The sequence below is a fragment of the Myodes glareolus genome, chromosome 5 (genome assembly GCF_982192425.1).
Source record: "Myodes glareolus chromosome 5, mMyoGla1.1, whole genome shotgun sequence".
Classification (NCBI taxonomy): domain Eukaryota; kingdom Metazoa; phylum Chordata; class Mammalia; order Rodentia; family Cricetidae; genus Myodes; species Myodes glareolus.
In genome coordinates this window covers 62,190,288-62,207,174 of record NC_142030.1, presented here as the reverse complement: position 1 = coordinate 62,207,174, position 16,887 = coordinate 62,190,288, and the positions used below count along the sequence as shown (strand labels likewise).

At 41.7% G+C, this 16,887-nt stretch overlaps 1 protein-coding gene across 5 annotated transcripts in view; it reads right to left on the bottom strand.

Moving 5' to 3' along the window:
- Positions 1-16,887, bottom strand: part of Dnm3 (dynamin 3) — a 471,600-nt gene that overhangs the window by 10,076 nt on the left and 444,637 nt on the right. For 3 of the 5 annotated variants that reach the window (XM_087906356.1, XM_048420852.3, XM_048420856.3), the window contains one exon: positions 16,446-16,682. In XM_087906356.1, coding sequence (XP_087762482.1) covers positions 16,446-16,682 — 237 coding nt within the window. Of the gene's footprint in view, positions 1-11,862; positions 12,163-16,445; positions 16,683-16,887 lie in introns of those variants that run through there. The other 2 variants (XM_085688016.2, XM_048420857.3) reach the window with 1 other exon arrangement.

Below are 16,887 nucleotides of genomic sequence, written 5' to 3'. Positions count from 1 at the left end.
AAAGACCTGTTTTAGAATTATAGTCATGTTTCTGAACTGGAAGCATTCAGTTGATCGATTGGATACCTGTTTTCTGGGGTGAAACCCCACAGTTGGAAAAGTTTAAGAAAATGATGGGGTGCCTCAAAATCACACCCTGTTTCCTGGTGGTTAGAGCTGGTCCTGACATTTGTGAAGGTCCTTACCTTGACAACTGTCATCTCTCAGTTGAGTAACACACACACACACACACACACACACACACACACCCCACAAGCTATAAGATAAAAGTCAAAGCCCAGGGGGAAGCAGAACAGAAGGGGTATTATTGATTTAATAGTGAGACTACTGACCACTTAGCATGAAGTTATGGATAGTCCCTTTCTCCTCCTATACCTGAACATTGGCTAGGAAACAGCAGGACATTCTAATTTAATGTCCGGTGCTAGTTTTACTCCTCAGCAGTAACCAGATTTTAAAAGGCTGCATAGAGATACCTATTGGCAGAGGAACAGACATAATTGATGCTAGCTGTTCAGTGAACAAGACCTTTTGCAGAAAGGCTTCTATGACCACACACACTGTTTGGCAATTCTCCCCTGGGAAAAAGCAATTTCTTCATACGACTATGCAAAAACAGTTTCCCTTTTGTTAGTATATTCTCCCATGTTTGAGATGGCCATCATCTGTATTCTTTGAGTTTACACCCCAAGTCTTGATGGGGAGATCCTACGGGTGTCATTATGTGTTTAGTGTGGTGTTATATGTACTTTTGTTCACACTGACTTTTTGTTCATTTTTCTAGACTCTTCTCAGGGAAGGAGGCCCTCTCTGACTTACTTTCCCTTCCACTTGTTCCAGTGACAATGTGGTCAGTCATCACACTAGATTCTGACTAGGGTCACATTCCCATCTTTACTGGTTACTCATCTCAGTATTCCTGAAGTGCCTGGTCCACAGCTTACCATCCAGTTAGTGAGTATTGGAGAGCTGGATAAATAGAAAAATAACCCTGGAAGTTAATAACACCTGCTGTTATATCATCCATTGGTCTCATCACATAGAAACAGTGTTTATTAATAGTGACAGTAGCCTACATGTTTGCCAATTTTTTTAGATTGTACGGTTTTAAATTGCGCGCGCGCGCGTGTGTGTGTGTGTGTGTGTGTACACTTATGAATGTAGGTACCTGCAGAGGCCAGAAGAAGGTGTGTTGAATTTCTCAGAGCTGAAGTTTCATCAGTTGTGAGTTACATTAGGAACAAAACTTGGGTCCTGTGGAACAGCGGTGTGTGTTCTCAACCACTGTGCTAGCAATCTCCCCCTCCCATGTTGTGCATGTGTAGGACTGAAAATTGGAGATTCTTCCTATGAATTATTTTATTATTCAGTACTTTAGTGTTTGGAATAGTACTAAACAATAGCATCGGTCAGGCAGTGGTGGTGCACGGCTTTAATCCCAGCACTTGGGAGGCAAAGGCAGGTGGATCTCTGTGAGTTTGAGGCACGCCTGGTCTACAGAGCAAGTTTCAGGACAGGCTCCAAAGCTACACAGAGAAACCCTGTCTTGAAAAACAAAACAAACAAAAAAGTATAAGCAGAAAACAAACAAACAAACAAACAAAAACCAAACAACCAAAACCCCAATAGCATCCTATCTCCAAGGAGTTTGACAAATAGCAACCTATGGAGATGTATTTTTAGTAACTAAATAGTTATGAAATATGGGCATTGAGAGTCAGAATTTAGACTTGAAGGATGAAGACGATGCTAGGACGTAGTAATATGCTGATTTAGGGCGTGTCAGGCTATGAATTCGGTGAGACTCAGGATACAGAAGAGCAGAGTGGGTTGTTGTATGCAAACATGATAGGTTAGACAAAGGCTTGTAACCCAGAGAGAAAGGAATGCAACTGAGATTTCCTGCTCCTTTTGTTCTTGTCTTATATGTCACTTGCCAGCGCTTTCCTGCCTGAACTCCCAATACATTTAAAGTTCCTGGAGAATAGAGAATGCACATGCTGTTTTACTATGTATATTAAGCATTTGGTACATTGAGATTCAGGAGCAATGAATAAATACTTGCTGAACAATAGACAGATGAGTGAGTAACTGAAAAGAGCCTAAACAAGATAGCCATTGAGGTTGGAGTCCAAGCTAGGTCAAGGTGAGCAGGTCCCATGAGACCATGTGTATAACACTTTGGTGTTAGAGACTTGTATTTGAGACAATATTTTCATATAGAAAAAAATCCTAGAGTAGAAGTTGAAAAATAGACCAAGTATAGTTAGAATTGTTCAATTATGTGGGTTTTATTTCTTATGAACTGTCCGTAGGCTTTTTTTTTTCGTTTGTAACTCAGTCAGAGAATATAGCAAAGTTTATTCATACATTTGTGCACTGTTCATCAGCTACTGCGTGGAGCAGATTGTGCCATTCAGGAGCTTCAAATCTACTCTTGAGTGGCAGGGCAAGTGAACTGACACAAATGTGCAAGAGGTTTTCACAGTAGCACTGCATTTTAAAGACGGAACAGTGGGTTGGGATTCTGGAGCTCGTCACCCGAGTTTATACTCTGACAGGCTTCAAACTGTGATGATGTGGTTACAACAAGGGCAACGGTGATTTGGAAGACTACACACAGAGTTTGCCAGTGGTAAGGGAGTGTAGACCTATGATGACCAAAGGGAACTCGAATTAAACGCGTGTCAGAGAAAAGAGTTTGATGGCGGGAATGGAGAATGGGAAGAAAACTGAGTATTTTGATGGCAGAGCAGATTCTCATTAATCTCGTCAGCCTTGGACTGGGCTTGGGGTGGGGGGTAGCGGCGAACAGTGGTGGACAGCGGCAGAGAGAAGACTAGGAAGGTACAAACTTCTGCTAGCTGTCAGGTCTGCTGTTCATGTTGTCTGCCAGACCTCACAATTCAGCATGATCTTTGGTTTGGTTCACAGTAAGTTTGCTTTTTTTTTTCCAAATGAATAAATTAGGAAAACCTGTTTACTTGTGAGCTCATTAAGGATGTCCCTGGGGCCATTAACCGAAAAAAAAAAAGGGCGTAGTAGTGTGGTGAATTAATGACAGAAGAAAAAAAAAATGGAAGGATAAGATACCACTACGGTCCTTCCGAATGATTTAGACATCTTTGGAATATACCCAGTTTCATATGAAAGGAATCCATATATGTGCAATATGTGCAATTAAAAATCCTGAAGAGCCTTGACCCACTTACTGTTTTGAAAGAAATGAATATTATTCTATTTCTAAAACAACAAGAAAAGCAGACTGTATTGTAAAACACTGCTCGGAAGAAACTTCAAATTCTAAGACGTGTGCCAACTTCAGAACCACGAAGGTATATAAGGTTTAAACGGTTTAAATTTATTTCATTGTTCTGATTCCCAACCGTTCTCATTTCCAAAGACATTTACCTCACAAGACAGTTTGTTTGGGACAAACTTATTTGTTTTGTACCAAATATTCCTCAGTTGCTTTGTTAAGCGATGGGCTTCATTAAGTAATCCATTACATTGAAATGGAGCATCTTGTATCATTTAACATTTATTGAAACACTGTGTTGTGTGTGGGCGGTTTATGGTTATGATAGAAGAGCCATGCTTCTGCTTTCAAATCAAAGGGGAAGAAGTAAGACTTGAGGCTGTGGATGCAGGGACGGCCCATTTATAGACAATGACAGTGTTTGTAAGAAAGTCCGATGCTCATACAGGGTGGGTGGCATTTTGGGTAGAAGTTGCCTTCACTGATAAGGTTGAGAAGCCACCATTTGTTTCCTTCTCTTACTTTATTGTCTTTTAAGAATAGAAGTCTAATTCCAGCTGGTTTTCTTTCTGTTATCTGGCCTTGAGTGTTCATGATGTGAGGCCAGTCTTAATGGGTTCAGGGAGATTCCCCCAGGACAGACTGCATTGTTCACCAGCTTTGGGGTGCTGTGTGTGCGTGCGTGCGTGCAAGTGTGTGTGTGTGTATTTAGGCAGGCCAGAGGTTGATGTTGGAGTCTTTCTCAATCACTTTTTACCTTAAATTTTTAGACATGGAGTTCCTGGCTTTAGCTAGAACGACTGGCCAGTAAGCCCCGAGGAGTCTCCTGTCTCCCCTTTCCCAACATTGAAATCATATTTCCAACACACATACCATTTTTGAATTTTTTTCCCTTAAGTGTGGGTGCTGGGTATCCAAAAACATTTTTTTTCCTTTTGTGGCATAAGGAATGTCACCAAGCTCTTTGTTGTCCGAGAATAATTTGTAGTAGATGGATGAAAGCATAGAAAAGTATATAAAGCCTGGTGTCTGTTTGAAGGGTCTAAAGATAATATGACTCACTACATCTAAGAGATGACATATAGTCTACCTGTCAGAATAACAGAATATTCCAGCACTTGGGAGGCAGAGGCAGGTGGACCACTGTGAGTTCAAGGCCTGCCTGTTCTACAAGAGCTAGTTCCAGGACAGCTAGGACTGTTACACAAGGAAACCTTGTCTCCAAAACAACAACAACAACAACAATAAAACCCAAAAACCAAAAAAGAAAAGAAAAAGAATAACAGAATAAATTCTTGAATATATATATATATATATATATATACATACATACATATATATATACACACACAAATTTATCACTAGGAAAGTAAGAATCAATTTATGGTACTTGAAATGAGAGCATAAGGAGAAAATTGGACACAATATTTGGTGATGATAAGTTAGTCTCTGAGACAAATAGAAATAAAATGTGCTTTGCTAAAGTTTATTTAGACTGCTCTATAGATCTGATTTATGTTTCCCTAGCAGGTCTGAAGCAATATGCCTACAGCAACAAAAGCAACCCAGCTTTTCAATGATGACTCATTCCCATTAAGTCTGTCTCAGCTGAAGATGAGGAAAAGGATTTTACAACAACATTGACTCAGATTATTTCAGGAGATCTACTGAAAGAAAGTGTACTTTTTTCGGTTTATAAAATACACTGCATGGCTCTACGTTCACTGGGTTGCCTTGTCCAACCTTAACACATAGGGAGGTGCTCAGTCTTAGCACAACTTAATATGTCATGTTTTGTTGTTGCTCATGGAAGACCTGCCCTTTCCTAAACAGAAACAGAGGAGGAGTGGACTGGGTGGTGGGCAAACTGAATGGGATGTAAGATAAACAAACAAACATATATATTTTATTTGTACACTGCGTGGGGACCAGCTAAATTTTGATTAAGCATTGCAGGTCAACTCATTTTGCATTCTTTCTTTCCCTGTGTATATATACAAGGCACTATGTTGACAGATATGCAAAGAAAGAGCGTTACTGTTTGGAAGGCTTTCTTGTTAAGGACTGAGACTGGTTAGCGGTGACAAGGACTTGTAGAGCATAGGGAAAGTTGAGGGTCTGGCGTTCCAGGAATGGGAATAGGTGTCTGTAAAGAAAAGGAAAGCCCGGAAGAGCGTTACTGTTTAGGAAACCAAGCATCATCCACCCTTTATCACAAGCATCATGTGACTTGTTTTGCCTCACATCCCAACAAAGTGATGAAACAACTTAGAGACCTTAGAGAGTGTTTCGGTGTATGAAACTGTGTTTTAAAGACTAGTTGTAATATTGGTTTTTCTATGTTGGCCTCTGTTCTATATCATTACCAACAGGTAAGCTGAGGAGAGGAAGGGGCTAAAGTGGTTCCGGGAAGGTAACTGTGTAACTGGAAAGGTGAGTAGGACAATTTCTTCTTGAAAAATTGTTTTACTGGAACAAAATCAATCTGAATCGGAAGATTAAGAAAAGACCAGGATGCAGCAACATTTTACTCCTGCCCAGTGATGCCTGGTGAGTCAAGAGGTCAGTTTTAAATGCACCACACAATACTTTTCTTGGTCTTTGTCAAAAATGAAGACAAAGAATTGCCATGCACTCAAGGCCTACTCAATAGTGTTCTTAAAAATTCCAGCAGGGGGAGCTCTAATATGCCTTAGAGCTCAAGATTTAAAAACAAAAGAAAAATAAATTAAAGCAAACAGAAAAACAGAGAGGCATTGTGCCTTGTGAGCTGCCATGTCAGTTAACAAATATGTGAGGAAGAGCAATTAAATGTTCACTGAGAGGCCAAGTGACAGTGTGTGTGTGTGTGTGTGTGTGTGTGTGTGTGTGTGTGTGTGTGTGTGTGCAGAGTGTCCCACAGTCTTTTCTCTTCCCACAAGCCTATTGCTGTAAGATAGTTAAACAGCGCTGGGGTTCTCACAAAAGAGGGAGCGAAGCTGACTTCTGGGCAAGTCTAGAAGTTATTCTTTCCTTCTGAAAGGAGCTTATTGTTTCTAGAGCAGCCTTGAACACTGGCTCAGAAACCACATTTGAAAACAGAATTTTCATTGTCGGTTGAAGGAGCTACCGAAATGCTAAATGGTCAAGTCCCTTACTCAGTGGCTTGTTAGTTTTTTTTTTTTTTTTTCTTTTTCTTTTTCTTCAGGTCAGAAAAATGCTGTGTTTGTAAAAATTGGTGCTAAAAGGGCAAGAAATCATAGGTCCCCTGGGCCATGTAAAGAAAGAATTAGAGCTTTCAAACACACACACACACACACACACACACACACACACACACACACACCCTACAGGCAACACAAAGAATTTTCTCAGGAAAACAGTGAGGGGTATATGGACTTAGCTATAGTCAGACTAATAGTTGACCTCCAGTCTGGATGGTGGGTGGGGGTGGAATGGCTGAGCGGCCATCCAGCATGATGGGAACGACTTAACCTAAAGGAAAACGTTCAATGATCCCTTCTATGCTCTTGCCAAAACGAAGTCAAAGCTTTTGTCTTACGCCTTGACGGTGTGCCCACACCTAAAATTTTTATACAAGCTCCTGCAGAAACTTTTAACTAGACCAATTCAGACCAAGAGTCACTAAATAAAGCCAGTCTAGACAGAAAATCTATGGAAACCATATGTCCTTCAGGCGTCTGTCTTACAAAGACGGCCATCGCCCTGGATAAATCCTTCACCAAATATGCTCTTAGGAAACCAGAGCTGAACAGCCACATGGAGAAGTGCTTAAGATGACGGCTGGACTTAGCAAAAATAGAGCCCAAATGTTTATAAATGCACGGGTCTTGTTTCCATGCACATCTGTGTGTAAACAGTTTGAAAAAATGGGCCAAGGTAGATATCATTTATATTTCCATTATTCTAGAAGGATCAAAAAAGTTTCCAGTTTTCTTCTTCCAGGCTCCCACAGAATGTTAGACAGAGGGATCTCAAAGCCGCTCTGTTCTCACCCGCAGAGAGCTGTTTTGAGTAAAACTGTACGTGGATGCGGCTAAAGAACCAGAACATTCTCTTCTGATTATTACCTCATCCTGCTGGCCTGCCAAGCCTAGCTAGAAGGCAGGTGTCCGCCATAAGTAACTCGCGGAAGACCGCTCTACATAATGGTGTGTGGGGCCAGAGTGACAAAGGAAATCAGATCAGGGATGAATAAAGGAGGGGGGGGGGAAGCAAGGAATTTGCAGTGAGAAGGGATGTTCCTAAACCTTGTTTTTCCAATTTAACATTGCCTTCTGGATGAGAGACAACAACGTTACCTTCCCTACTCTCGCAGGATTACACTGGAAGATGTGCTTTCATTTTAACCAAAGGTATAGATTCTGCAGGGGAAAAGTAAAATATGCAAACTCCTGTGACAAAACAGCATTTGGAACGAGTACTGCAAACACTACAGAGACCATGAAACACGTGTAAATTGCGAAGGTTCGTTGGGGTTTCTCTAGACTTTCACCAAAATTCCCCATTCTGCAGGGAAGGGCACTTGGGAACAATATAGTAGGACTAGTAAGCCGCACTGACATGAGTGTCCCCATGTAATGTCCCCTCAGTACTATGATTTATCAGTGTGTACCAAATACACTCACAGAGAAAAGGCCTTGAATAAAAACAGAGCAAAAGCCGTGAGACCATAATTTGAAGAAAAGCCAAAAAGCAGCATCAGCTCAATGTGCTTGTTCACAGAAAACCACGTTTTTTAAAAGCTAAAGATTCTGACTCTCTTTCAAGCATTAAATATTAAGATGTTGAAAGAGTCATTTAGAGTGTTGGAAGTATTAAGGCAATGTAAACAAATACATTGCAGGGCAGAACAGTATCCATTGTACATTATAAACAAACAATTATATCAGCATCTACTCATTACGGATTCCTGAACTGAACCATAGAGCATTTCACTAGGTTGACTGAAGACTCCTGATGAGTGTCAGGGACTTTTCTGAGTACTGTTATTTACTGGTAGTTCTAAAACTTGAAGTTGGCTCTCATGCCAGTGGTTTACATACAGAATATGGATTTTATTTTGCTTTCAGTCCTAGGTAAGTAAAGGGAAATTCTTCCCATGCTTTGTCTAGTTAACACATTCACTAATGTTTCCTTAATTCTTCACCCCAGAAGCCAATAATTAAGGTACTGTAGAACTTGCCTCACGTGAAGGTTTATTATTTTAGTTATGAAAATAATTTCTGACACTATAGGGAGTGTGTTTTTTTTTTTTTTAAAAAAAACAGTGGCTATTTGGCGCAGTTTTTACAGATTTTCCTTGTGAATGCAATCCTAGTAGCAGAGAGTGGGAAGGTCTTGTGCAGGCCCTGGGACATGATACTTAAAGGAAGGTTTACTTGAAGGAAAAATTTAATTCAGTCTTAAAATTAGCTCTGAGAATAATCGCACTATGAAGTTCAAAAATATAAATGGTTCCGAATGCATCTTATGTAAGTATCCATTGTCAAGCAAACAACCCAAAAGATTACAAAATGCCCAAAATGTCTTTGTCACTGGGAACCGTATGGTACACTGCTATAATCTGAACACTTGGGAGATGGAGGCAAGACTAGGAATTCAAGGCTGGAGATGGCTACATAGTAATTTCAAGGAAAGTGTGGAAAACAGAACGAAACAAAATAGTCAAAAAGGCTTTCTCTTCTCTTTCTGTGATAGGACGTCTCATGCTAGATGTAATATACAATAAACATAAGTACTTGCAAATGAATGCTAGATTGTAGTATGCAGATAAAGAACACATCTAGACAATGTTGCTTCTGAATATCTAAAACCAAATGCGAGTGTTTGCATGGTGGAGGCAAATGATATATTTGGTTGTAAAATAAGACCACTTCCCAGATTATACTGAAAGCCTCCCGAGGCCTTCTCATACTGCCCACCTCCTTTATTGGAATGAGTGTGGTGGAGATGAGAATCTTACTCTATAGCTCTTGATGACCTGAACTCACTATGTAGCCCAGGTTGGCTTCAAACTCATGATCCTTCTGCCTCAGCCTCCTAAGTTATGGGGCTATAGGTATATGCTGTCATGTCCACCTTTATTTTAATTTTTTTAGTTTTCAAATTTTCCACCAAAGCCTTGGATATGTTTGTGGTAGAGTCTCTATGATGATTTAGTCTTTATTTTCTTCTCTCTCTGTTTCTATACCAGCTTTCCCATCAAGGAAATAGGAAAAGGAGGGTGTTTATTGGTGAATCTCATTTTTACCTGTACATTCATGGGGTTCCCACAAGAGCAGGGAGGAGAGTAACTATACTTTGTCTCGTTTTCTGGTGTTTAGATCTCCATTATGAACAATTTCCTCTCTCTGAGTAATTGAAATCAGGGGGTTCTGCCCTGCCCCAGTGATGCGGAGACATGGAGAATTTGGCTAATTGCCATTTCCATTACTCCCCTTCCCCTAGGCCTGTGGATGGAATGAGTTCATATGATTCGTGTGAACTGATTATTTTGACTGAAAAACAAGAGTGGATATTTCTCCGTGCTTATGGGAATGGTTAAAAATAAGACATTGGAGCATTTGGTATTTGTGGTTTTGCCTATCATGTGGCTCTGATGTCTGAGGAGCAGCCAGATGTGAAGAATGAACCATGCCATGGAGGGGGGTTCCTGAAAACCTAGTGGCATGCGACAATATCCTACGTTGGAATTCCATTTTGGGTTAGAGTCGCCATGTGATCTACACATACAAATAGTCAAGTGATGTGGCGTCTACAAACATGTACTGTCTCTCAGACCCAGAGCCTTCCCAGAAACCTTCACTCTGGCACTGAAAACTCTAGCCTGACCAAAAGCATAATACCCCTTTGGCAGCAACAGCAGTGAGCCAGATGGAGTCCATTTGGCAACTAAAGGGTGTAAATATGTGTTTAGATTCAGAAGGTCCCCCTGACAATGCTTACAATATGTTGGCATGAGTAAGCTAAGGAATTCCAATATCAGGCACTTTAGAAATTCTATGTTTAAGCAGCAATAGGAGTATGACAAGCAGGCGAAGCCATCCAACCCGCAGCTAAGTCCTTCCTCCCCCGCTTTCTTCTACTGCTGGAGTTAGGTGTCCCGAGCACATCCATAGAGCAAGATGCTGTATTTATGGTTTCATTTTGAATTTCCTGGCTGTCTAGCAAGGTTTGTCTAAATCTTACTTTTAATCTTTCATAGTAGCTGCTGAGTTGGAGGAATGGAAAAAAAAAAGCCTGTTCTCATAATTTGTTGTCTGGCTGAAAGTTAGACATAAAAGAGCCACGAAGTCATACATCATGAGCCTCTGAAGCCTTTGAAAAATATCTAACCAGGAGTGTCTGAGTGTGGAGATTTCTTGAAAATCATCCTTTTCTTCCAGAGAGGGGAATGAGAGAGCATGGTGATGAGGCTTGAGTCCTTGCTGACTTAAGTGTGTTCATGAGTCTGGCGTGTCTACTCACACTGGGTGGGGTATTTTTCCCCTTTTCTCTGAGCTGACATCAACTTGTATATAGGAACATTCAGCAGATTCCAGCTACTGACTAGCCACAGGAAAAATAATCCCAACTGTGTGCTCTCTCTGGCCAATGCCTCCTTGGCCAGACTCCTGTCTTGGCTGTCTTCCTCTGTCAATCGGGTAAAGCCCAGGGCACAACTGGGTACCCTAAAATGCAGAAGGGCTTGCATTGCAGTGACTGAGCTTAGCAACCTAGAGTTATTTGTTACTGACGTGGGACGTGGAAGTAGTTGTGTTTGCTTAACTGAATGCCTGGCACCACTCCTGGGCCAAGCAGCTTAGGGTAGGATGATGTGTCTCCTGTCTGCATTTATGGTACTTGTGTTTTTATTTGTGTTTTGCATTAAGTAAGTCTTATTTTCTATTTTTGTTTTTACTCTCCTGCAACATAGGATGTAAAATAGAGAAGGGACACAACGAAAGCAGAAAGACAACTGATGTCTGCCTAGACACTTGCACAAAGTTTACAAATTCTGACCTTTGGAACACTTGTGTGGTGTATGTGGGTCTCCCCCTAAACAGACTGCCAGTCATTTGGTCTGTGGCAGGATGGAAGCGTCTGTATAAAATACATTCTACTTTACTAGACCCAAAGAGGAACCTGCCAAGATAATCTAACCTTAAGCCATATTAAAGACAGGATCTGAAGAGTAACATTTGACATTAACCATTGCTTCATTTCAGTACATTGTCATAAGAGTTGAAACAGTACACTGGAATACGAATCGTCACGTAAACAGAACGGGCTTTTGGCAGTACACATAACAGAGGGCCGTAAATTAAAGTGGACCTTTGCTTTAGTGAAGAGTGGTTGAAACTTTCGTTTCCATAAAGTACCATGAGCTCATCATTACAACTCATGCTGAACCTTCAGCAAATCATTAATTACATTTGGAGGTTCCAGTACTAGATTTTTTCTTATAATATGGTTGTCTCACAAAATATCTGGAAAATAAGGATTTGTTACAACAACTCAAAGTTGTTCTATTCTTAGCAATTATAGTTTTGAATAATATGGGTTTTAAAAGACTTTTAGATCCAGTTGCTAAAAATAAAAAACAGTTCCCTGACAAATCATAATATCTGATTATAATTTTTATTTTTTATTAAAGGAAGAAGGCTAGTGGGGAGACCAGAACACTCACAGCTGACATCACAAATCACAAGGTGATTTCATCCTTTGTCCAAACGACATTTGACTGCTAAAAATACCAGTTTTAGAGGGCTATTCAGGAGAAGAGCGGGGAAGTCAGGATGTTTCCATGTGTGACCAGAGGGGAGTGACACCCAGGCTAGTCACACGGGTTGTTTAATTTCCATGTGCGCTGAGCCCCACGACTTCAAGGCCCGGCAGCTTCCTCCTTCACGGCGCCAAACCTTGACGTGGGGAGATGCAAAGATATAAAAATGATGGGTTTGTGGTTTGTCCTGAAGTGCAAGGAACTGGCTAACGAAACCCCCAAATAAAAGAGATGCTGTATTAACTGTAATGTCTAACAACCAATGGAATAGAAGGGCTGGGATTAGAGTTAGACAAGGCGGCCCACAGAGATCAAACATTGAAAACTAAATTTTGATGAAAACCAATTGGCCTTAACTTCTGCAATATGAGGGTATCTGTGATGTCTTTGGAAAGAGATTTATACAGCTTTCCACATAGCTGACTTAGTCATGCGGATGCTGAGATGTGGGGCTTCCCTGTGTGCTATCTTAAGTCAGGAAATCATAGAAGACACCAATGAGAACCTCTGGTCAAGTCTTGATGCTGCCCTGAGGGCTGCCCACACACTATGGGGGCTTTACTTTGTCTTTACTTTGGGGACTCCCAAGGGACCATTTCTTGATTTCTGTCACCTAGGTGAGCTGAAGTAAAAACCAAATGGAATGAACCAGGCTGGGCCATTTTGAAAAAGAAGCCATCAGGGATGGTGACTGAGGGTGGGTCAAAGAAAGGGCTTCTCTAGTTCACTATTTTTTTTAAAGTGGAAGATTGAGTGATGAGGTAAATGAAGTCTCTTCATCCTTGGCTACAGGCCCCTCCCCTCCCCTTCTCTCCTTTGACCACTGCAAAACAGCTTTGTCTGTAGCTTGGTCCAAAGGAAGGGGAGATGACAAGGGAAACTGGGGCCAGAGTTCGCCGTTGCCAGGAAACACACACTCCGATTCAGCTCATTTGTTCTCTTAATGTCAAAGGCTGTGAGCTCCAATTAACCAATTTTAAGAAGCGGCAACTGAAAATAGCTATGCTAACCCTGACGTTGGTGTCTGATGCTGACTGGGTTCTGCAATGCAGAGAAGAGGGACTCCAAAGAGGTGGTGCTGTTTGCTTGAGACCATCCTTCTAAATAGAGCCCTGGCTGGTGTGTATTTCCAAACAGAGAACTTGAATGGAGATAGTCAAGCCATGAAAAAAAAAAGTCCCAAAGATCACGGATTTGCATTATACTCTGCTTAGCAATGGCAGAAGCATGTGTGCTAGTGAGGCTCTCTGGGATGCTCCTCAGTGCTGGTGGAATTAATTAAAACAGGCGTGCAGTTTGCCGTACTTCCTGCTCTCCCACCAAAAGGCTCCAAACACAGAGACCAGAACAGCCAGAGAGGCTGAGCACAGCTGAGCCAAAATGACTCCAGCATCTTGCCCTTGCCTCTCCCTTTGTACTGAAATGGAAATATACAGTAAAGACGCTGGTTAAAAAGAGAGTGCATTCAAGGTTTCTGAGCCATGCCAAGGGCTTTGATGACCTTGAAATAGGGTGAAAATAAGTCACTCAAAATATCAGAAGGAAAACTGCCCAGGCACATAGTAGGGTGGCTGAGATTTTGCCTCTAGAAATTCAGTTATTGTCTTTGTAACATGAAAGGCCCGCAGGAAGCTAGAAGGTGACCTTTTGTGCCATGTTGTCCTGTTGTAAGTTTCTGGTTGAAAAGGAAGAAGGTCCCTTAAGAAAGCAAAGAACTTTGTAGGTGGGGACATGGAGTGGGGGATCGGATTTTCTCCTTGAAAAGCTGAACATTATCTTCCTGGAGATGATGGATAGGGGGCATCTCAATTTTTTCTTTCTTTCTTTCTATCTTTCTTTTTTTCTTTTTTTTTTTTTTAGAGAAAATGGAAGCAAATTATGGAAGGAAGAGAATAATATATAAACAGTAGAGCAAGGAGTTTCAATAAGAGCTTTCTTCATTTTCTCCCTCCCCCTTTCTTTTTTCTTTCTTTTTTTGTTTTTTGAAATCTTAAACCCCATTTCTGGCTTGCATTTGGTAGGATTCCTGCTCTGGCTTTTATTAAAAACAGGCGTGTGTTCAGAATCTTCCATCTAAAGCAAGGCTTTAATAGGCTCCGGACCCTGCCCGGCCTCCAGCTCTGCTCAGGTGACTCCCACCGCAGGGATTCCCTCCCAGCCTGCTTTGCTGGCCCTCAATCTTGAGGGCTCAGCACAAAACAACCAGTTTTCCCTCTTTCAATTCAAACTCTTCATTTCTGGTTTAAATTTGGGGCGGTACACAAAGCCAGATCAAGTTAAGTCTGGCTTTAACTTGAGAGCATTCTAAAAATTTTGAATAGCTCAACTGTTGTCCTACAAATTCCCCTATGAGCAAGTGAGGTCTTCTTAAACCTGATGGCTCCCCCTCCTTAGCAATTCAGCGTGACTTTACGGACTCCCACCCTTCTGCCTGCGTGCAAGCTCAGAAATACCAAAGCTAACTCCACCCTGCTTAGCAGATCAGTTTAGCATCCGAAAGCTGATTTTTCTGAAGAACACTGGCAAGCTGGCTTGTTGGAAACCAAGAAGGAGGAAAGCGGTCAAGCGAGCAGGCAAGGCTTGCACACTCATTCCCGAGTGCTGCACCGCCACAGGTCCTCCGGCTCCTTCTCACAGCAAAACAGACACAACAGCAGAGTTCCAGGCTCCCGCTGGACTCTGCCTTCACACTCTCACACCCCTTCCTTCCCCTCCCTGCCCCCTTCCCCCTCACAGCCTCCATACCATCCTGGCTCAGTGGCAGACACTTTCCCAGTCAATTTGAGGTTTTCTAAAACAATAAACTCGATCTTGCTTGTAACAACATTCAATGTTGAAATGCACGTTTTTGATGTGGAAAGGAAATTCTTCTGCACACTGCAGAGCAGTGGTTGACAAGGAGAGTAGGGGTTTACTTCCCTGAGGGATAGCAGCCTGTCTGTATTTTCAGTGGTCACAACGGGGAGGAGGACACAACTGACAGCCAGTGACTGGAGGCCAGGGATGCTGTTAATCATCCTCTGATGCACAGGAGAGCCAGCATAGCAGAAATGCCGGGCTCTGAGCGCCCCGGGTACCAGCCTTTACTGTGGTGGTTGAGTTTGGGCTCTCAAGTCAGGCTTGGAGCCTGGTGGAGCGTCACTGGTCAAGCTGTTTCACCCCATTGTATATGTGTAAAATATAAATAATAGTCTATTTTATTGGATGCTTGAACCTTAGATACAAAGGTATGTGGGAAACTTTTAGGGCAACACTTATATTGAGAGCAAAATAGATATTACTTAAAATTTAGCTCAGTTTCAGACAAATCAGAAGTCTACTAGTATTGTCTCATCTTGAGATCTGAGCAGTAATACCACCGTTTTCTTTATCTCCTCAATGAGGAACGTATATCTTTGGGGTGAATGCGTCACCCAAATCTTACGGCTTCAAAGCTAAGTTATTCTTGCACACCCTTTTGTCTAGCAGTTTGGGGTTCTCTTTCCTCTGTCCATTACCATTAAAACCTTGAGAATCACAACACAAGCGCCACGACGAGAAAGATGCTTCATGGGTGGGTGGGCAGCGCTGTGTGTGACAGCTCTCTTCAGGTTTTGCTGAATGGGGCATGTGAATATTCTAATTCTCTGAACTACAATGTTTTACTTCGTGCATGGGACACTTTTGTCTTTATATTTTCTGATTTTGTAGGGGTAAAACTCCATAATACCTTATGTCCTTGGAAAATGTCAGAAATGACTGTATATTGACCGCATGGATGAAGGTAAGAATCTAGCTTTAACTTGCTATGTTTCAGGCTCCATTACTGATTGGTTTATATTGTTTGACAACTAGACCAGAAAATCTGCTTAGAGTTGTCAAAATTATTCAATTACACAGCCGTCTATCTGATATATAATCCCTAGGACTACATTACAATCTCTGTAGATTAATTGACTAGACTATTCTTAGTTTACATTAAAGTTAATGATATTGGGGTCAGAGTGCAGAGAGCAGATGGATAAAGTTCCTTGAGTCAATGGTTTTCTAGATTTCTTTGGGTAATGGAGAAGTCAAGATCTTAGCCCATGCACCCCTCATGACTTACACACAGCTGTTTCTTTCAAAGCCCTGGGTCAGGCTCTACTACCCAGCTGGTAAAACGCCATTCACCAGGTCCCATTTGCTTTGGTCTCAAAAATGAGACATTCAGGTCTGTGCCAGTTGGTAAATGAGAGGCTCCAATAATCAAACAAAATTATAGGCTTAAGCACCATAATTTGCCCCAACTGCCAGTGTGAAAATCACAAATATGTACAGTAAGATGTTTGCAAAGTTTTTTGTTTCTGTTTTGTTTTGTTTTTCAAATAAATATGTCTGTTACACTGAGAAGAGAACCAGGGAGGACCTTGGGGAGCACCTGTAGCACAGTTTGCTTACCTCGGAACACTGGGGGGCGCTCTCGTAGGTCTGGATGGAACTTGCGGAGGGGTTCCAAAGGAGTCACTGCTGTTGGGAAAAGGAGGTAATGGGCCAGGGCGGAATGGGACTGGAGGAGCCCCAGAGTGGGGGCCTGGAGAGGGAATGGCAGGGGCTGGTCCGCGGCCAGATGTGGGCCTCGTGAGGGGAGCACTTAGAGTTGGTCGCCTCTGGGTGGTGGGACTTGGAGGAGGTGACCTGAGAAAAGAGACAAAGTTTTCAATTGTGCAGTCGTCCTTCTTTTTTAATTAACCTTTAAAAAAGCAGTTTTGTGGTTTCCTGGTTGCCTTTAAAAATTAATTTATTTTTGGCTATATAACTTTGATATGTGTTATGAGATGACCACGTACATAAAATAAATGCTGAGATTTTGGTTTACTTCCCCACTTTCTGGAGACAATCA